Source organism: Mustela putorius, unplaced genomic scaffold, assembly GCF_011764305.1.
Source record: "Mustela putorius furo isolate JIRA1106 unplaced genomic scaffold, ASM1176430v1.1 tig00003858_pilon_pilon_pilon, whole genome shotgun sequence".
Classification (NCBI taxonomy): domain Eukaryota; kingdom Metazoa; phylum Chordata; class Mammalia; order Carnivora; family Mustelidae; genus Mustela; species Mustela putorius.
Window position 1 is genome coordinate 48447020 of NW_025422010.1, and position 22827 is coordinate 48469846.

Sequence of the window (22827 nt, forward strand, 5' to 3'; positions counted from 1 at the left end):
AGTTTTCTTCACAGAAAATGGTTATTCCTTTAAGTATTTCTGAAAATTTCATGGGACCGTCTTAGCATTCTAAAGTGTCTATGATTATACATACATCATTTGTTGTCACTTAAAAGTTTGGGGCAGAAAAAATCACTACAGTGACCATTTCTGATTGACCATTTGTCAAGCCCTATAGGTGACCCCCTAGTGTCTCATAGGAGCTGGCAGTCTTTTGTGGAGCCCTATTTGATTATTCCATTCTTCATTTCTCTCTAACTTCCCTGAACTAGTATTTAGTTTTTAGCCATACAGTTTATAACACTTAAATCTGGTTGTTTTACCAACTAGATCTTGATTTTGTCATAGGAAGAGTAATTCCTTGTATTTGTGCTCTCCTGTACTCCCATATACACTTAAAGAGAAATCCTTTTCCCTGAAGTTTCAAAATTTACAGTAAAAGACATTGATGATCTTGAGACATAATAGGTTTGTAGTAAATAGAGTTGATTGAGTTTTCCACTGAACATCCTCTTTTTATTGTTTAGCACACTGTAAAACAGCACTGAGTTTTTCTTGGACATTGGCATCTATTACTGTTTTGGAGACCTAACAAATTTCTAGACCTTATATGTCACTGGTAGCATAGCAGAGTGAATAAGATCTTAGGTTTCGAAGTCAGGCCTCCTGGCTTTTGATTTGGGCTCCATTACTTTGCTTTTCACCTTCTGACTCTTTCAGACTCAGTGTCTCTATCTGTGAAAAAGGCATGACCATAGTACTTGCTACATGATTTATTGTAAAATCTTAACTAAGATTTTAATTAGATTATATATATATATAAAATGAAATTTTATGTATTTTCATATAGGTGTATCATATATATATATCATATATATTCAGGAGAATTTTTGGCACTTAGGATGCTCAACTTGGATTCATAATGCAAATGTAAGTTTTAGAAGGAATTATTGTAATATTTGACGTTATTCTTTTTCCAGGTTTGAAAACACAATGGCAGGAAACAGCCTTGTCCTACCCATCGTTCTTTGGGGTCGCAAAGCACCAACACATTGCATCTCAGCAGTACTTTTAACAGACGACGGGACCACAATTGTAACTGGATGCCATGACGGACAAATATGTCTCTGGGATCTTTCGATAGAATTAGAAGTGAGTATTTGAAATGCCTATTGTATGTTTTAGACACAAGGAGCTTCTTAAGAGAAAACAATAGTCCTAGAGTAATACTTGCCCTCGTAATATATTTTCTGTGAAATATGTTTTGATTCAAATTGCTTTTATGCAGGTTGATAATTTGTATTATTCATCAGAATTGACTTCTGCTGGTTTTTGGTTATTTTCAGTTGTTATATTTACCCTAAGTGGCTTAATATGTTATATTTAAAACTTTTCAAAAGGTGTTTATCCAAATACTGAAGCAAGCTTCCAAAAAAGAATTAAAAAATAGTTTTGGACATTTATACCTTCTAAAATCAATGTCTCGAAGAGAGCAAAACTTTTTATAAAGCATAAATTTAGTTGTATATATGGCCATTCTTTCCTACTGTGGAGTGCCCAGGGTGTTGTGCTCCTAGGCCTTCACAGTGGACAGACTAGGGAAGTAGGAGTTGGGAATAGACACACGCACACACACACTTCAATTCTAGTTATAATAAATAAATAGACTAACATCTTCAATTCTAGTTATAACACCTCAGGATTTATTCTCCTTTCCCCCCATATTTTTAATTTCCCTCTCTGGCAATTTTCCCCAGGGTAAAGGGTAACAGAGAAAATGGGGTGGTGGCCAGCACGGAATATAGGGCAGGCAGGTTGATCTTTTAAGTAATATTTCTTGTTTTTGTTACAGCCTTATTGAGATAAAATTCATATACTGTATAATTCACTCATTTAAAGAAATTGTGTCATACACACACACACATGCACGCGCGCGCACGCGCACACATCTAGAAATAATATTCAACCATAAAAGAGAATGAAATCCTACCATTTGGGATGTGGATAGACCTCAGAGGGCATCATGCTAAGTGATATAAGTCAGACAGAGAAAGACAAATACTGTATGATCTCTCTTATATGTGAAATCTGAAAAAAAAATATATATATAAATATTTAAAATGAAGCTCATAGTGAACAGATTGGTAGTTGCCAGAGGTAAGAGTGGGGGTGGGAAAAATGGGTGAATTATTTTTGTTTTTTGTTTCTTTAGTTTAAATAAATTGAATTAAAAAAATAAAGTGTAGGGGCGCCTGGGTGGCTCAGTTGGTTAAAGCCTCTGCCTTTGGCTCAGGTCATGATCCCGGGGTCCTGGGATGGAGCACCACATTTGGCTCTCTGCTCGGCAGGGAGTCTGCTTCCACCTCTCTCTCTGCCTGCCTCTCTGCCTACTTGTGATCTCTGCCTCTCAAATAAATAAATAAAATCTTAAAAAAAAAAAATAAATTGTACATTACCAGAGTTGATTTTACAACATTTTCATTACCTCAGAAACATACCCTGTAATCTTTAGATATCATTCCCTCCCAAGGCAACCACCAATCTGTTTTCTATCTCTTTTTAGAATGTGCAATATATGTAAGGATGTTAATTTGATATGATAAATATCCCATATCCCAAATATAACTCCTCTGTAGGTTTACCTGTTCTGGGCATTTCATATACATGTAATGATATGTGGGTTTTTGTGACTGGCTTTTTTCACTTACTATAGTATTTTCAAAGTTCATCTGTATCGTAGCGTGTGTCAATGTTTCATTTTTTTAAAATGACCAAATTATATTCCATTGCACGAGTATACTAAATTTATCAGTTAATGGGCATTTGGATTGTTGCATTTTGGCCTTACAGAATAATGCTGCTGTGCATATTTGTTTATGAGTTTTCGTGTGGGCATACGTGTTTGTTGCTCTTAGTTATACATGTTGCCATAGAACAGCTAGAGCTGGAAAAATTCACACACTTGAATGACATGTAAAGCCTAGGTATACATGTTGAAAAGTAGCTGAGAAGTGTCATGAAATGTGATTCACCTTCAGGATTGATAGCGAACTAAATATGAATCATCAGTGTAGTCGTGAAGAGAAAAAAACCACACACATTTTACTGGAATGATTACAAGCAGTAAGACTCACTTATGAGAGCTTAGAAACAATTCTTTCACGAATTTTGCTGCATAGATTTTACTAGAGTGTTATATTTATTTAAATTCAAGTAAGAGGGGAAAAAAGTGGGGGGTGTGAGGAGTGTTGGGGGGCAGGAGTGGGGCTAAGAGAGAAGTAGATCTTTTGAAAGATATTAAGGGAATTGGATTATTTATCCAGGGTAAAAGAAAGCTAAATAAAAGTTGGGCTTGGCTCTTGACTTTAATATATGTGTTCATTCAGAGCAATTTGTTAAAGCCATCTTTTTCTTTCTTTAAATTCTAGAAAACTTCTGTATAATGAATTGAATACATTTCTGTTCATTAAAGAAACATGTTGATTTATGAAAATATGAAACCTTTCTATTTTTAGTTGACTTTGTACTTAACGAAGATAGAGTTGAAAATATAGTTTCAGGGGCATCTGGGTGGCTTAGTGGGTTAAAGCTTCTGCTTTCAGCTTACGTCGTGATCCCAGGGTTCTGGGATCGGACCCCGCATTGGCTCTCTGCCGGCAGGGAACCTGCTTCCACCTCTCTCTCTCTACCTGCCTCTGCCTACTTGTGATCTCTGTCAAGTAAATAAATAAAATCTTTAAAAAGAAAAGAAAAGAAAATACAGTTTCACTTATACAGTTCTTTTGTTATTCTTGTTTTTTTTTTTCTTTCATCTGAAAATGGGTGGCAAAGCCATATATTCTGGTTTTATTTTACAAATGTTCATTGTCAGTATTTATTTATTTACTTTAAAAATTTTATTTATTTATTTGACAGAGATCACAAGTAGGCAGAGAGGCAGGCAGAGAGAGAGAGAAAGGGGAAGCAGGCTCCCTGCCGAGCAGAGAGCCTGATGTGTGGCTCCATCCCAGGACCCTGGGATCATGACCTGAACCGAAGGCAGAGGCTTTAACCCACTGAGCCACCCAGGCGCCCCCATTGTCAGTATTTAGAGATAACATTGTTTTTTGGTATTTTGAAGGTTTTTTTTTTAAAGATTTTATTTATTTGACAGAGAGAGAGATCACAAGTAGGGAGAGAGAGAGAAAGGGAAGCAGGCTCTCTGCTTCACTCTTGGTTCCAGTAGTATTTTTCTAGATTTTTCTAGATTTCTATAAGGGTCAACTGCATTTTATTCTTTTTGATTTTATTTTAAATGTGATCACTTTCTCAATTTCTCTTTTAGGTATTTTGTTGTTAGTGTATAGAAATGCAACTGATTTTTGTATGCTTATTCTGTATCCTGCAACTTTACTCAATTTGTTGATTAGTTCTAGCAGTGTTTTGGTGGAGTCCTTAAGATATATAGGATCATGTCATCTGCAAACAGAGAAAATTTTACTTCTTTTTTTCTGATTTGGATGCCTTTTATTTATTTTGGCAATATTTATTAGGCAATTATTGCCTCATTGCTCTGGCTTAGACTTCCAGTACTATGTTGAGTAGCAGTAGCAAGAGTGAATATTCTTGTCTTACTCCTGATCTTAGAAGAAAGGCTTTCAGCTTTTCACTGTTGAGTATGTTGTTAGCTGTGAGCTGGCATATATTGCCTTTATAAAGTTGAGGTATATTCCTTCTACATTCATTTTGTTCAGAGTTTTTAATTATGAAAGGATACTGAATTTTGTCAGAAATTTTATTGTCTGTATTACGATGATCATGGGATGTTTATACTTCATTTAACATTTTTTATTTTTCTAGATTATGGTGGAATTAAAATCTAGTTCTAGTACTTGGTATGGCTGAAAGTGGACTTTCTTAACAAAGCCATGTACATTTGAAATAAAACTTTTGGTTAAGTTGATTTTCTTGGGAGAAATTAAATAATTGACCAAGAGCATAGTTTTTAGTGGAAGACTGCTGAATCTCTATATGGAGGTGGGGTAGGATGTATGAGAAAATTTTGGCTGCATGGGAAATTTTCTAGGCCCATTCTAACTAAAAACAATGGTTGATTCTTAGGTAATTAAAATAGAAATTTAGTCTTTGAGGAAAAAAAGGCATATTATATAACTAAGCAAAAAAAGATTTGAAATTTTCTCTTAATTGTAGTTGTATGAAAGATGACTAGAATGAATTTTATTTGGAAAATCTCTTCAGTTGTTATATACCAGAACAGTATCCGTACTCTTCCTGTGGAATATTTAATTTTGAACAGTTTAGCTTTACTAATAAATTAGGATAAATTGTTTATAAAATGGTCACCAGGATGGGTACAAAGGGACTTTGTTATATTCTATTCTTTTAATTGGGTATTGAGTATGTGGCTATTTAATGTATTCTTTATGTCTTACACACATATATTATAAATGTTATTTGCATGTATTAAATATTTAATTGAAAAATATATCCTGAAATCACCTAAGGCCCTGAAGTAACCTGCAATAATAACATGTCACTTGGAACAAAGTGGATAAATTTGGGGGCTGATGGCCAGTATTTTAGAATAGTGAGTATTAAGCCATTTTTTCTTTTTTAAAGATTTTATTTATTTATTTGACAGAGAGAAAGCACAAGTAGATGGAGAGGCAGGCAGAGAGAGAGAGAGAGGGAAGCAGGCTCCCTGCCGAGCAGAGAGCTCGATGCGGGACTCGATCCCAAGACCCCGAGATCATGACCTGAGCCGAAGGCAGCGGCTTAACGACTGAGCCACCCAGGTGCCCAAGCCATTTTTTCTGTAAGAAACTGTGTCACTAAATCATTGCTCTGTGAAGGTCATTCTTCATTCCTGGTAGTTAATGTTGCTACCAGCATTTGGGAGAGTGCCCATCCTCTATTTTTTTTTTTGAGTTTTGAGTGTATTAATCTAGAGACTCTAAATATGTTTTCAGGTCAATGAGCATATTATTTAAAAAATGAGTGGGGTTCAATTATTTTATTACTGATTCACATTCTTTTTTTTTTTTTTTTTTTTTTTTTTAAAAAATTTTATTTATTTGACAGAGAGAAATCACAAGTAGGCAGAGAGGCAGGCAGAGTAAGGAGGAAGCAGGTTCCCTGCAGAGCAGAGAGCCCGATGTGGGGCTTGATCCCAGGACCCTGGGATCATGCCCTGAGCCAAAGGCAGAGGCTTTAACCACTGAGCCACCCAGGCGCCCCTGATTCACATTCTTAATCTGATTCTTTAGTACACTGTAGCTTAGTGCTTAAGACTGCCCTTGTTTGACCTCCAGCTCGGTCACTCCCTGTATGTGTTGAGCAAACAGTGTTATCTTTTGGTGCTCCAATTCTGACTTCAGAACTTACCTGGTAGGATGATTATGAGCATTAAATAGGTGAGTTGTTTACTGTTGTAAACTGTTGTTTACTCTCAGTTTTTGGTGTTTTGAGCAATTCTTCTCAAATCGGTATCTGTATATTTATATTGAACATTTCACAGGAGTCCTAAAATTTAATTTTTAAAAATTTGGTACTTATATCAACATATTGTGTATTTCTAGGTTAATCCTCGAGCACTGTTGTTCGGTCACACAGCCTCAATCACCTGTTTGTCTAAAGCTTGTGCTTCTAGCGACAAACAGTATATCGTGAGTGCATCTGAAAGTGGGCAAGTATTTCTTATTCACTTTTTTCCTCATAAGTCTTTATTGCAAATAGTACCAGTGTATTAGTGAATAGAGAATTTTTTTCTTTTGAATTATCTTTGAAATAAATGCTTCAGTTGTTTGAACTTAAAGATATTTGGAATATGGTTTTATAAATGTGAGTTTTACCTTTATTAATGACCTTTGTAATACTTTTATCATAATTTATGATCTTGTTTTTTGCCTTGCTTTTGAGAAACTCAGTATACCTTATTAGTTAAAGCTTGATCACTAATGCCCATGGTCTTTTCACTGAGTTAGCAGACAACTGAATGATGGATAGGTTAGCATAAATTTGGAAGATGAAGGCATGCAAAGTTCATATACTAATGTTCATACATAAGGTAATTATATATTCCTGAGTCTTAGAATATAACTTGCCTTTAGAAAGAGAGAAATCATTAGATAATAGTTGTAGGGTTCAGAATGAAGAGTTTTAAACTTTTCTGGTGCATAGAAAATTATGTACATAATATGTTACTGGGGGGAGTTGGGGACCTAGAAGAGAAATATCTAAGAAGTTATTCCCTCCCCCATTAATCCCCAATTTGTGAACTTATAAAGAACCTTATGTAATGATAACAAGAAGGAGCAGCATCAGGTAAAAATATAGACCCTTTTGGTGAATTAAATGATAATTCATATTAGCATGCATATTCTAAATAAGATTGACCATCCTTTGAAAAATTGTTTCATACCATGTGAAATATATGAAAGGGTATCTTGAAGAAAGCCCTGAGAATATTAGCATCACTCATTTTCCTAATGTTGAATTCTGTTAAATAAAGCTTATTTCTTTAAAAGACAGAGACATATTGATATTTCTAATTTTGGATGTCCTATCTTTAGTTTGAGGTAGAAGGTTTTTTTGTTATGTATTTGATAAGATGTGTGTAATAAATACTGGATTAAAATTGGAATATTACATTTAATGCAGATAGGTTTGGAATTAAGTTGACCTCAATTTTTGCTTTGTGTTGTGCTAAATTTTCTACCTGTGCTGATAACTAATGGAAAATCCTGGTGGTTTAAATTAACACTTTATTTCTTGTTTTTGTCACTTGACCCTGGTATATCATTTGGGGCTCTGTTTCACTATTATCCTTACTTGGAGGTTGAGGGTGAAGGGAGCAACCACTGACAGAAGCAGACACTGTCTGGAATGGAGGGAGAAGGAAAGTTCTGGAGGCCCTTCCGTCAGTTGTGGCCAGAACTACTCACAAGGTTTTACCAACCAAAAGGGAGCCAGGAAGTGCAGTCCTACCCTGTGTCCAGAAAGAATGTGGATCTAGGAGGGGATGGGGGGCTTGGAGGGGAGGTGGGGATGGTGAGTGAGGACCAGAATTTTTCACAAACAGCAATAATGATTATATACTACTTTTCCCTGAAATATATCAGTTTTAGTGAAAGATTAATATTAAAGCACTGTGACAAAGTTTGACAGTACTTCTAAAATTTAGATTTAAAGTTAGCTATTTTTGTTTTATAGAGAGATGTGTCTCTGGGACGTGAATGATGGCAGATGTATTGAGTTTACAAAATTAGCCTGCACACATACAGGCATACAGGTTAGTATCTATTTCTGTAACCGCCCAAGTCAGCACAACTTATTACAGGTATACAATTAAATGTTTTTTAAACATTGATCCTAAATTTTTATATGAAAAATGGGTAGAGATGAGTAACAGGACAAGAAGACTACAGTTGGGGTAATACAAGTATTCCTCATCAGATGGCATAGTGGGGACATATTTAGTAGAGGAGACTCACGAGGAAAGGTCGGGAGGAAGCCAGTTACCACTGCCATGGTAACTGATTACCCAAGTGAGAGCCCCTTTATTAGTTTGATCTGTCCCCTAGATCCTAAGAAATGAATTCTCTCCTGCTAAAGCCTTTGTGGTTCCATTCAAGCGTGACACAAATGGACCCACTTTACAGGTCATACCTGTTTATTACTTGTGCAGTTGGTCCTTGGGTACATTTTTTTGACTTTCTAACTGTTGAAGAAATGATTATTTTATGTCTGCCTTTATACAAGAATTTACATAGGAATTTATAGTTTCTGACTTCTATTCCTGCTATCCCTTCTTTCTCTTTCATAATCAAGTTTTTTTTGTGCTTCAATTTATGCATCATTTACTCTGTTGAATATTGGGAAAATCTCACGTCCACTGAAAATATCATTTATGTTCTGAATGGGGCAGGAGAGGGAAGAGAAGAGAACTTTTGCTGAGCACTTACTGTGTAGGCATTTCTTTTATGGTGTCTCATTTAGTCTTCCCCACAGCCTTACAAATGAGATAGGAGTATACTATTTGACATAGAAAGAAGCTGAGACCCAGAGTGATTAAATGATTTGTCCCAGTCTCACAGTGAGTCATTCTTGGCGCCAGGATCCCAAATCAGGTTTATCTTTCTCTTCTTTCAGTTACATCATACTGCCTCCCTCAAACAAATACAGTCATTTGTAGGGAAAGAAAACTTGTGCCAACAAAAATTAGAAAAGCGATAGAAAATGTTTCAGGGTGAGGTGGTGGGTTGTATAATAAAGTCTTTTTTTTTTTTTTTTAAACTTTCTTACCCTTGGAAAGGCCTTTTAGAAATTGCTTTTTCAGTGTTGTTAGAGTGTATGCTTTCTATTTAAGGGGCATATGTTATTTATTTTTTATCATATGATGAGTCACCAAGGTCTATAGAGAAAATGGATAATAAATGATATACAGTTAGTGACTTTATATAGAGAAATTTATTTTGTGTCTTGAATTCATTGGAAATAAACATTTTAACTGTTGTATAATTCCATGATTTAAAAGCTTTTGGTTTACATTTTAGGAAAAATTCTTTGTTTATTCAGCTTATTTTTAGGGCGTGTTCTTTCTCAGATCCTGTATTAGGTCCTGCATTTAACTTGGCAGCCATCTCTAAGTAGAAGAAGCTCTTTGACAGGTTCACTAGTGTGGGACAGTTGGTTCCTGTGTCATCTTCACTCTCTCAGGTTCAAGAGCGAGTTGTTTGTATAAGCAGAAATGGTAAACCTTGGTCACACTGGCACTTACTGAAATCACAAGGAGATGCCAACTTACTGAATTATCACATGGGCGATCCCTTTTTAATATTTGGAAAAATTGTTTCTCCATTCAGGATACTTTATTTGCTAGTATGACAGTGTCTAGGAAGCTGAATTTAGGTGTCAGAAGATTATTTGAGAGTACAGCTTTATTATTTTTTTTTATTTTAATGCAATGACAGTTATACTGTATACTTTTTTTATAGTGTATCTTTAAAGCAAAAGGTGAGAGTCATTTATCAGGCAAGGCGAATAAAATATCCCTGCCCCCAGGAGAGAGCTCTTCTCCTGACTGCAGTGCGCATGTCTCTCCTGGCTGGTGTCAGGTGGATATTGACAGAATTTGCTTCTGTGCACCCATCTTTTCGTCCTCGACCCTCTCCCCTTAGATGAGTCAGGGATCTCTACTGTCGTATAATCATGTGAGAGTGTCTGGCAGTCCCTGGGACCTCCAGGTTGTGTGTCCTGTTTTGGGGATCAACCTTCTAAGATCTAGAGCTGCCCTCTGTGGTCATCTGTGTTCTGTTAGACCCCCCTCTTGGAGTCTTAGTGGTGCCACCTTGCACTGAGTTAATGTGCTCTGTGATCAGTGTTTATGTTGAAGAAGTTGTGATTCTTGTTATACAGGGTACCCCATAGTTGAGGGAAGACTGTATTTCTTCACACGCATGTTGAACCCGAGAACAGGACTGATGAGTGTGGGAGCAGACTGGACCAAGGGTCCTTAGTTATTTCCCCCATTGTAGAATGGTTAGAGGATTGCCCTTTGTGCTCAGTCTAGCGTGCTGTCACGTGATTTGTGTGCTTTGGGAAGTAGTAGTCTGGTTATTAGATGTCTTCACCTGTTAATAATCTTCTAAGAGAATTATTCCACTAGGAGAGTCACCTTTTTTTTTTTTTTTTGAAGCTAGTGGGAGGCAGGTCCTTTGAGAAGTTGTTAGTCTTGTTTTGCTAGTTATTCTTCCTCTGCTCTTTGGTTGATAGAAGCCTGTCTTTTCCTTTTGAATTATATTTGGGATGAGTAACATGTAGCTCATGATTGTATTCGCTCTTCCTCTGTTTATCTTCCACGAAGTATAAATGTGGATTATGGGGATGATTTACATGGTTGTCTCATACTATAGTCTGAGATAACACACTCAGATTACTTAGAATTTCCTGCTCATTGTAACATGTTTGAACAGCAGTCATCTTCTAAATTTTATTTGGTCATAACTAGTAATTATAAGCCTATACCCACCTATTCCCATTCTAAAATTCATATTCTAAATTCACGAATTCTAAAATTCATATTTTTTGCTTTGCTTTGTGAAAAGATTGTTTTTGCTTTGATCTGTGAAGTTGATTTTATGGAGGTGTTTTATGAATTCATTCAACAATTCTGTTTTAGATGCTATAGGAAGGTTAAAAATGAAGAATTACTGTGACTTCTGCTCCAGAATTATTCAAAAGGGAGGATGTTAGGAAGAGTAATTTTTGTGAGATATTTTAAAATATCAATGTAATTTGGGGGATTGTGTATACATATGTAGACACCTATAATAAGTGCCATATAACACCTGTCTGGTACTGGGGAAATTGAGTGCCATAATAAGCATGATGAGTGCTTGTGAATCGAGTCTCAGAAGTAAAGGAGAACATTTAAAATTCTTTTCCCTTTTAGTTCTACCAGTTTTCTGTTGGAAATCAGAGGGAAGGAAGGCTTTTATGCCATGGCCACTATCCTGAAATCCTCGTTGTGGATGCCACCAGCCTTGAGGTGTTATACTCCTTAGTATCAAAGATCTCTCCAGACTGGATTAGCTCCATGAGTATTATCCGATCCCACCGAACACAAGGTCAGTGTGTGATGCCCTTTAGGGACTTGGGAGCCCTGACATGATAGGTACTTACTATAGAGTTCTGTATCATATATGATATATTTCATAAGCATAAAACATAAGTTTGAGGGAAGGAGTGGGGGCATCTGTGGTTGACAGAGTCGATGGGGGGCAGATCAAGAAGGGCCTTGTGTGCTGGCTCGGGAACTTGGGTTTCGTCCTGTAGATCAGGGATTGGTAGACTTCCTCCATGAAGGACCACATACTAAATATTTTAGGATTTGCAGTCCATGTGATGTGTTTCAATTACTCCATTCTGCCAGTGTAGCATAAAAGCACATAGTGTATAAGTGAATGAGCCTGTGTGTGTTCTATTAAAATGTTATTTACAAAAAACAGCCAGTGTGCTCAATTGATCCATGAGCGATAGCTTTCTGGTCCTTGCTGTAGGTGTTGGACAGCCTCTGGTAAGAATGCTCGAAGAGACTCAAGTTTTATTTTATTTTTTTAAGGATTTTATTTATTTATTTGAGAGAGAAAGTGACCATGAGGAGGGATGCAGAGGGAGATGAAGAAGCAGGCTCCCCACTGAGCAGGGAGCCTGATGCTGGGAGCTCGATGCCAGGACCCTGAGATTAGGACCTGAGTCAAAGGCAGATGCTCAACCAAGTGAGCTACCCAGGCGCTCTGGGACTTGTGTTTTAAGCATCACTTTGGTGGCGTTGTTGAGAATGGTTTAGATGGGAGAGAATTTTAATACCCCAGTTGAGGGTGGTGCAGGTCTGAGGTCCAGCGGTGGCTGTGAAACAGAGTAGATGGGTTTGCAGCACTTCCCAAGGGCTTGTCTGCAGGGTATTGGTTCTGAAATTTGTTAACAGGTATTAGTGAAAAAGGAGGGCTCTGTGGTCACATATATTTGAGAGATGTTCAGTGAAATAAAACTGAACAGGCTTCTTTAATCTGGGATCTTCTTAAGTAGAGGCTTTTTAATGCCTGTTAGAGAATTACTGCTTTATTCAAGAGCATAGCAGTGAAAAAGAGATTCAACTTCATTTTCCAGGCAATAGGGAACTCATTATTAGTTCACCTGTAATCTTAGTTCAAGCCATGTTTTCTTTAAGAAAGGACTATATTTGTGACAAGCAGTTTGCATATTTTGAATTTTTGCACGATTTCCATATGAGATATACATGTACTTACTCTGGTTGGAACAGGATAGGCTGTCACTGATGAAAACTTTTGTGCTGTGCATGCACTTCTAAATATTACCAGTTTATAAACTTGCAAGAATATTAATCTGCATTTACCGTATTCTAGTCTTTGGATATTTGAGAATTTTAGCTGTATTGGGATATTCCACTTTAATATAAATTGACAACTTTGTGAGCAGTTGTTGTGTCTCTGGCCAGGCTCATGACTTGTAATCACTGCATCCCCGAGCCTTACACTGTCTGGAGAACTGTGTAATACAGGGAAGTTTTTAGTTAAGGACAGCAAATGGTTCTTTTTTATAGTAGTAATAACTCATCTTGACTGACATACTGAGTGCTCTACCTGTGGTATGTCTTAATTCTCGTAGAACCCATTAAGCTCAGTACTGTTGTTACTCATTTGTATTTGCTTATTGAACTTAAGACAGGTTAGTTAAGTTATCTACAGTTTATCAGGTAGTTAGTGAAGAGATTTTTCAAATCTCATTTCAAATCTCAGCCCTCATCCAGGGCTCCCTCTGGAGCCCGGGTGAGAGTTTCATGTATGTTTCATGTATGCTGTGATGGCTTTCTTACTTACAGCTTATGCATTCTGTTTTTAGGTCATGTCTTCTCTTGATCACAGTCTATGCAGGGTGTAATGTGCCATAGAATGTCTAGAAGTCAGGCAGAGTGGGTGGGACAGTGGGGAAATGAGTGTCTTTAAGACGTCAAGTGAGTGTGTTAATCCATGACAAATACTTAAAAGTGAATGTTGAAGAATAAAAATTCTTTGTTAAATCATCGAGTAATCATAGTGATCAGGAACATTTGAAATGATTAAAAGCTGGTTGATTAGAAATAAAAAAATTGAAGTAGCTGCAAACACCTTTTCCTTGAATTTCAAATTTGTTTCAAAATCTGGCTTCTGTTATTTCATGAAATATAGAATTATGCTCTTACACCACTTAAAAAGCATTATTATTAATACAAGCCATGTTACTATTTGCAAAAAAGTATATTATATTTATAACCTTGGTTTCTTGGTCCCTCTCGACTTAGAGGACACTGTGGTCGCACTCTCAGCAACGGGCATCTTGAAGGTCTGGATCGTTACCTCTGAAATAAGTGGCATGCAGGTGAGAAGGATGCTCTGTTCTTACAGAGTCTTCAATTTTAGCAACGATAGGCCCCTCCCCTTTTTTCCTCAAGGGCCAGGAGAAAACTATTCTTTTTCAAGAGCCTTATTGACATAGTATTAGAACATCCCCTAGTATGTTGTCTCTGTAAGTGTATTATGTTTTTGCTGTTGATGGCAGACATCTGCTCTTTTGAGGATATGAAATAGAGAAATATACTGTACAAGATATAAAGTAGAGAAACACAGAAGAGCTGGCATTTTCCTCAGTTGCCTCTATTAAAGTTAAGAGATAGTTTGCTTGAGGGAAAAAAAACAAAGCAAACCAACACAAAAAGTACATAAAGCCAATTTTAGTTCTCTCTCTGTTGTTTGGGTTTGAATTCCTTGTAACTCTGTCAGTAGGAACGGTGGATCAGTATTCCGACAGTATCGATGCTAATCTCTACAGCTACTGAATTTTCACACACTGAAATTGGAGGAGGACCTGGAGGAATTGATTAGTTTTTTTTTAACCTAGAAGGACATATAGATACAGAATTTAGCATTGACTCACTTTTATCATCTGTTACTGCCACGGTGTTGACACTGATTATCATCAGCATTTTAATCTTGAGTAACTTTGTGTCAAGATATTGTGCCTGGTTGTGTTTGGAGAGTATTTTTGTTACCTTCCTTCTTACATGAGAGGTTAAAATGGTGAATATATCAAGTGATACCTTTCTTCCATTTTATTTATTTTTATCATTGTATGATAATTTTAACCGACAGCCAAACCATTCCTAACGTTTTACATATCTTTTTCTTTTCAGGATACTGAGCCAATATTTGAGGAGGAGTCCAAACCGATTTATTGTCAGAATTGCCAAAGCATTTCTTTTTGTGCATTCACACAAAGGTCACTTTTGGTTGTGTGCTCCAGATATTGGAGGGTAAGATAGCCACATAAGTAAGAAGCTGTATTTTTACCCTTCGAGGTGTTGGTTTATTAGACTTCCAAAGATAATTATAAGGAAGAGCTTGGTCTAAGAATATTTTAACCCTTTGGAATTCATACATGATTTTGATATCAAATTTGTAGGGGTTGGGATTTGGTTATATATCGTTAACCTTTTTTGTTCTGAGTTATAGAATGATTCTATTAATGATTATTATTTCATTGATCTTAATGTCTACCTTTTGCTACTGTTTCAGTCATTATTTCCTCAGCACAACATAAGCAGCGGCGGTGAATTTTCTGCAGGCTGACCTATCTTTGTAGTTTGTTGTTACTCCCAATGGCCATTCTGTTCAACTTGTTGGATTTGGGAAGGCTTTCCTACATCACTGGAGAGCTAATGATGAAAAGAGTTTGTTCCTTCCATCTTGCTAGACTTCAGTATTTCCATAACAGAAAAAGAACCAGCATGTTTTGACCACTTGTGCCTAGCATATATTTCAAAGCTTTCCATGTATTGTTTCTTTAAATCCTCACAGCTCTCTGAGGGGTGGTGTATTGATCACCTAATCCTGCATAACAGATTACTCCAAAATTTAGCAATTTAAAACAATAACATGTTTATCAGTCCCCCCTCTGGTTCATGTATCACAGCCCGAGCTGTGGGTCTGCAGTCTGGGCACGGCTTAGCTGGGCGCCTCTGGCTCGGGGTCTCCCACAGGCTGCAGTCAAGGTGGGAGCCAGGATCGCAGTGTCCTCACAGGAGTCCCGTAGGGCGGTTCTGCTTGCAAGCTTCCCCACCCACTGGTTAGCAGGCTTTACGTCCAGCTGACCGTTGGCTGGAGACATTGGTTCCCTGCGTGTGGGCCCCTCACAGTCTGGGAATGGTCTTCCTTCAGAGTAGTAAGCAAGCAAGAGGGGTTGTAGCCATGACCCACCTCTTCTCGGGACTGCAGTGTCTCCATTTCTCCCCTGGTCCGTTGTCTAGAAACGTCACAAAATTCCAGCGCGCTCAGGGTTGAGGATTACAGAAGGGTTTGGATACCAGGTCGGGGCAGTCGCAGAGGCTGCCGGCTGCAGTAGGAGCTACCACTTTCCTCATTTTGCACATGAGGCTCGTGAGGTGTAGGGGGCACCGAAAGCTTGACTGAGGGTGTTCAGGCGCTGGTGGAGTTGCTGGGCATCAGCTCTGCCAGCCTGAGCTCAGCAGCTGCTCTCCTTACTGCCGTGTGACCCTGCCTCATAGGGGACAGGCTGTGACTGACCAGACAGGCCGGGGCGGCGGGCAACACCTTAACCTCACCCTCGCCACCACTACTGTTGCCGAATAAGATTAGAGAGGAGAAGCTAGCAGCAGCAGTTACAGCGAGTACATGGGATCCTTCCTTTGTCTTAAAAATGAAAGCGCATGCAAATAGTAATGAACTCGGAGTGTAGGAGGACATAGTTTGACACATCTTTTTCCCATCGTACTTTTCCTTCCCTTCTGCAGGGGCAGTATCTAATGTCATTTCTTGTGTGTTCATGATAAGCGTTCTGTTCTCACATAAGTACGTGAGAGCAGAACAAAAAGAATCCAATAAGAAAATGGACAAAAATGTTTCATAAAAAAGAAAGCCGGTGGCTAATAAATGTATAGAAAGGTGCTCAGCTTCATTACTCAGGGAAATGCATAGTAAAACAACATTAAGATAGTACTACTAACTGAATAGAATGACTTTTCTAAATACTTATGGCCAAAAAGAAATCTTTTATGGGTTCTAGCAGTTTGTTAGATGTTCTGAAGGGCTCATCGCAAGCTGAGCTTTAAAAAAAATTCATTTTTCCTAATATTTGTATAATTTTACTTTGTATATCTTCAGATATTTAGTATATGTGCTGCTGAAGCGAGCACTATCTTCAAATATTTAATCTGGAACTTATTTTGTATAAATTGCAAGGTGTAGATCCAATGTTGTCTTTATTCCAGATGGACCCCCAGTGCCTGGTGCCATTTGCTGAATAATTCACTTTTCTATTGTTGTGCCTTTATAATACATTCTGTTCCAGTAGTTACTGGAATCTGTTTCTGGACTTGTTGATTTTTCTGTTTATGTATCAGTACTGTATTGTTTTCTTTTCTATAGGCTTTACAATTTGTTTTCTCAGATAATAAGGCTGGAGGGTGGTCTCCATTCTTAGTTAGACTTGTCTTGGCTATTCTTGTAGTGTTAATGTAATAAGTGATTAATATAGCAAATCATGGTAAATTCAGATAGGATTTATTTTAATTTCAAAAAGGCTCTGTATAAGCAGTTTGCTTTTTATTTAAGGAAAACTAAAATAAAAATTCTAAGCCATTGAATTTTTTAGCCCTATAGAATACACTTTTACCAATCATTGAAAGTGGTAGAAAAATTATTCTAGGAATTATGAGATCAGGATTTTGAGTCCTAGCTCTAGCACTTATTGGGGATGTGATCTTGAGTGGGTGATGGAACCCTCATTTGGGTCAGTTTGCTGTCTGTAAAATGGAATAGCAATTCCTGCCTCCTGCATTCAGAAGGCTCTTAAGAGATAGTGACGTAAAGGGACTTTATAAACTTTGATGTATCTTACAGATGCAAAGCGCCAGGTAGCCTGTGTTGCTGACTTGACTTTTTTGTGGGTACAGGGGACTTGACATTTATATGTGAGAATTATTAAATAATAAAACTCAGTCTTTTAACTTCCTATTTACTGTGCATCAGCCCCAGGATGAAATAAAGTAAGGTAATTCCCATATTAGTAAAGAGATATTCTGATGTCTAGGTTTATTAGAAATAGTGTTACTGGATGTAGAAATAAAACAGGAGTCATAACATGCATTCTAGAGGCTGGTTCCCTGTGACTTGGAATTCTTGATAGAATATTCCTCCTTTTAGGGGTGCCTGGGTGGCTCAGTGGGTTAAAGCCTCTGCCTTCAGCTCAGGTCATGATCCCAGGGTCCTGGGATCGAGCCCCGCATCGGGCTCTCTGCTCAGCAGGGAGCCTGCTTCCTCTTCTCTCTCTGCCTGCCTCTCTGCCTATTTGTGATCTCTGTTTGTCAAATAAATAAATTAAAAAAAAAAAAGATTATAGAATATTCCTCCTTTTAGGTAAGAAGGGCTAAGGATTCCCTGGCCCTATGTAAGGCAGCATGCCTGCCCTTATCATATGCCTGACCCCAGAGAGGCACACAGCTGGGTCCCTTGTTGTGTTTTCCCTGTTGAAGTTGACTGAGCCCCATAGCTCACTGACACAATGTCTTTAACTTGAGGTAGTGAATTTTAAAGGCCTGAGTTTGTTAAACGTATTTCCAGAAGTTTTGCTTTGATTTTAGTCTGTTTTTTTAAGAGATTTTGTTGGAGAAGGAGAGGGAGAAGAAGGCTCCCCACTGAGCAGGAAGCCTAACAGTTGGGGCTCCATCCCAGGACCCTGGAATCATGGCTTGAGCTGAAGGCAGATGCTTAACTGACTGAGCCACCCAGGTGCCCCTTGTTTTTAGTTTAAATGTCACTGTATCTTACTTAAATGACACCAACGTGGATTAGATTGGGAATTTCTTGTTCCTTGTAGGTATTTGATGCTGGAGACTATTCCTTGCTGTGTTCAGGTCCTAGTGAAAATGGACAAACGTGGACTGGAGGTGACTTTGTGTCAGCAGATAAAGTCATCATTTGGACTGAAAATGGACAAAGTTATATTTATAAACTACCTGCCAGGTATTCAATCAATAATAACTTAGGACTTTAGTCAAAGCAAAGAGTCTGAATTCAGGGCCTAACTCAGATGTATGAAAATGTTAAAAATATAAATGATTTAGGTAAAAAACTTCAGAACTTTTTAAAAATAACATATAATGTATTATTTGTTTCAGGGGTACAGGTCTGTTTCATCAGGCTTACCCAGTTCACAGCACTCACCATAGCACACGCCCTCCCCAGTGTCCATCACCTGCCACCCCAACCCGCCCACCCCCCTCCACTCCAGCAACTTCCCGTTTGTTTCCTGAGACCAAGAGTCTCCTAAGGTTTTTTTAAGTTAGATTTATAATTCTAGTTTCACTTCTAAGTACAAAAATTAGGTGGCTCTTTATTTGAAGTAGGGTATTTTATTTATTTTTTATTTTGAAGTTGGGTATTTTAATGATATTAATGCCTACATTAAATTCACTCTAATTTGAAAATCCATATTTTGTCTATTGTCCAAAAATCCTCCTCATATGGTATGATAAAATATTTGATGCCAGTATATTAATTGGATGTTATATTTTCTCATTTTCAGTTGCCTTCCAGCTAGTGATTCATTCCGCAGTGATGTGGGGAAAGCAGTTGAAAATTTAATTCCTCCTGTGCAACATAGCCTCTTGGATCGAACAGATAAAGGGGTAAAGTTCTTCAGGTCTCATTTATAATTGATATTGACATTGAAAATTTTTCACAACTGCATCTCTTGATGTCTTTTGGTTGCTAAGAATTTGAAAGATTCAGGGCATTGTGTTAAATGTCATAAAACATGATATGGTCATTTATAAGCACAGTTGTAAAATTTGCATATCTTAATCATATATGCTTTTGGTGTTCACATTTCTCTAAGAATACAGATGATCTTATACTGATTACATAGAATAAATGACTTTTTGATAAAAGATTGATGGCATAAATTTACGCTATCATGCAATTGTAAACATAGTGACAGGTATAATTTTAGGAGGGCAAAGATAATCATGGAATACTGCTGATTAGTAATAGTTCATTACTTGGATAAGGCATTGCAGTATATCTCCAAAATCATATAGTGGTTTTTTTGTTGTTGTTGTTGTTTATTTGTTTATTTGACAGAGATCACAAGCAGGAAGAGAGGCAGGCAGAGAGAGAGGAGAAAGCAGGCTCCCCTTGGAGCAGAGAGCCCGATGTGGGGATCGATCCCAGGACCCTGGGATCATGACCTGAGCCGAAGGCAGAGGCTTTAACCCACTGAGCCACCCAGGCGGCCCAAAAATCATACAGTGTTTTAAATTATCAGGCATTAGAAATAAAGGATAAAAGAAATTTTTTCTCTATAAAAACCAAAGTTTATTACGATTTCTTTTTTTTTTTTTTTTTTTTAAGATTTTATTTATTTATTTGAGACAGTGAGTGAGAGAGAGAGCAAGAGCAGGGAGCCTGACATGGGACTTAATCCCAGGACCCCCAGATCATGATGAGAGCCGAAGGCAGGTGCTTAATCGACTGAGCCACCCAGATGCCCCTGATTTCTAAAAACCTACTTAATATCAATTTAAAATTGAAATGCAGTGGCACTTAGTACTAGGTTTTCATCTCTATATTTTTTGAGCATTAAGGACAAAGCTTTGGTTTTCGAAGTAAAGTTTCCTTTACTTATATTTTGGGTTTGCACAGCTTTTTCATTTTAAACATTTTGTTCCTTCTTTATGTGAAGGGATGTTGAGGGGAAGGAAATTTCTTTTTTCAACATTTTGAGTTTGCAGAATTTATATATCTCTGTACAGTTAAGATGCTCTATAACCTATCCGTCATTCTCCTCTAACTTGAATGCCCCCTTCTCTCCAGCCACATAGTCACTTCCAGGTAAACTAAAGGATAATGACTTGTACAAAAAAGCATAGAGAAAAAGCAAAATGGGCGCCTGGGTGGCTCAGTGGGTTAAGCCTCTGTCTTTGGCTCAGGTCATGACCTCAGGATCCTGGGATCGAGCCCCACATCAGGCTCTCTCTGCTCACCGGGGAGCCTGCTTCTCCCTCTCTCTCTGCCTGCCTCTCAGTCTACTTGTGATCTCTCTCTGTCAAATAAATAAATAAAATCTTTAAAAACAAATAACAAAACCAAACAATATACATACTATGTTTTTTAAAATACTACCTCCCCAGTATGTTTTAAGTTAAGAGACATATGAGATACTCACACTGTGGAATGCGGAATACTGGTTTTATAGCTGCTGCAGCAACTTCTCCATGTTAGGGATGTTGTTTATCGGTTACAACATTCAGTAATTTTGTGACTTTAAATGAATAATTGATTATGCTTAATATATATTATTTCTATAGGCTAATAATTTTTAGGAATGCTAACACTAAATACAGTAAGTAGGTTTTTGTTAACTATAGTTGACATAACTGAAATTTTTTTTTTCTGCTTTTCAGGATAAGATTCTATGCTTTAATATTCAAGTATTTGTGAATTGATAATCTAAACTTTAATTTTATGAGTCCACCCCTATTTAGTATTTTCAAATAAGTGATCTCACTGAGGGCATAAAATCAGAAAAAAATTTGTTTTAAAAAAAAGTATACATAAGAGCCTAATGAATGGTATTGTTCCTAGTGGTTTATAGTTAACGTGTCAGGCTAGGTTCAAATTAATTATATAAATGTGATCAAGTAAAATGTCATGCTATTAGTTGAAAATATGCTGCTTTAAAAAATGGAGTCTTCTACTTGTACAGTTTGGGTAGTTTTAATTTTGCTGCTACTCTTAGTTATTACTAATCAGTGATGGACAAAAAGCTAGGTTTAGCGAGTTCTCCCCTTTTGACCTTTAAAGTGGAGACTTTTCTTTTTGGTAAAGAGTGGTATATCTTTGTATTAATTGATAGGAGACAGTTAAATAAATTGCACTGTTGTGGTGAGTGATCAGATTTTCTAAAGTAGAGAAGAAATATAAATACTAATTTTAGAGAAAGACTTTAAATGTAGTTTTCATTTCTTTGTATGTTTGTATTTTATTGGACTTGAATATTAGCTGATGTGTAATTAATGCTGTAAAGTTATATTTATGTTATATTACATTGTTGAATATTCATGCTATAATTACTTTTTTTTACTCTGGTTCTGAGGCAAAGCACTTAACATCCTTATCTGAAAAAAAAATGTTAATATGTGAAATATTTTGATTAGTAGAAGGGGCTCCTGGATGGCTTAGTTGGTAGAGCATGCGATTCTTGATCTCAGGATAATGAGTTCAAGACCCATGTTGGGTATAGAGATTACCTTAAAAAAAAAAAAATTAAAAAAAGACCAGCTTAAAATATTTGACCAATTTTATTTTTCCTTTGGCAGTTGCTGATTTGTCCTCCTGTTACTCGGTTCTTCTGTGGATTCAAGGAACACCTCCATAAACTATTAATTCAGGGTGATTCTTCAGGAAGATTGAATATTTGGAACATATCAGACACACCTGATAAACAGGAAGGTAAAGAAGACAGTAATAAATCATGTGTAGCAATTTCTCAGTTCTTTTAATTTAGCAACCTAAATATTAACCATTGCATAATAAATTCATAGTGTATACGTCATTTTATTCTTCTTAGAATTATAGTTTTTTTTTTTAAAAGATTTTATTTATTTATTTGACAGAGATCACAAGTAGGTGGAGAATAGGTAGAGAGAGAGAGGGAAGCAGGGAGCCTGATGTGGGGCTCGATTCCAGGATCCCGAGATCATGACCTGAGCTGAAGGCAGAGGCTTAACTCACTGAGCCACCTAGGCACCCTAGAATTACAGTTTTATCACAGTTACCCTTCCTTGATATATATTACTGAATCAACTCTAAGTACATTTATTTTAATGTTTAATTTTTTTCTAACATGGACAATTTTTTTTTTTTTTTTTGGATACATAACAAACCTCCACAGAGCTGAAAATGACAACTTCTATTAGTTTGCAAGAGGCATTTGATAAACTGAATCCTTGTCCTGCTGGAATTATAGATCAGCTGAGTGTGATTCCCAATAGTAATGAGCCTCTTAAAGTAACCGCAAGTGTGTACATACCAGCACATGGACGACTTGTTTGTGGCCGTGAGGATGGAAGCATCATTATTGTACCTGCCACACAGACGGCCATAGTACAGCTGCTGCAAGGGGAACACATGCTCCGCAGAGGTATACTGAAGGTCTACCAATGTCTAAAGTGTTCTGCGAACTCTGTAACCA

General features: G+C 37.1%; 1 protein-coding gene across 4 annotated transcripts in view; it reads left to right on the forward strand.

Moving 5' to 3' along the window:
• Nucleotides 1-22827, forward strand: part of WDR7 (WD repeat domain 7) — a 365672-nt gene that overhangs the window by 25784 nt on the left and 317061 nt on the right. For all 4 annotated transcript variants that reach the window (XM_004745540.3, XM_013052736.2, XM_004745543.3 and 1 more), the window contains exons 2-11: nucleotides 981-1152; nucleotides 6579-6685; nucleotides 8212-8290; nucleotides 11453-11627; nucleotides 13862-13938; nucleotides 14750-14869; nucleotides 18451-18596; nucleotides 19159-19261; nucleotides 21953-22085; nucleotides 22528-22776. In XM_004745540.3, coding sequence (XP_004745597.2) covers nucleotides 994-1152; nucleotides 6579-6685; nucleotides 8212-8290; nucleotides 11453-11627; nucleotides 13862-13938; nucleotides 14750-14869; nucleotides 18451-18596; nucleotides 19159-19261; nucleotides 21953-22085; nucleotides 22528-22776 — 1348 coding nt within the window. In that variant the 5' untranslated portion in view covers nucleotides 981-993. The remainder of the gene's footprint in view (nucleotides 1-980; nucleotides 1153-6578; nucleotides 6686-8211; nucleotides 8291-11452; nucleotides 11628-13861; nucleotides 13939-14749; nucleotides 14870-18450; nucleotides 18597-19158; nucleotides 19262-21952; nucleotides 22086-22527; nucleotides 22777-22827) is intronic.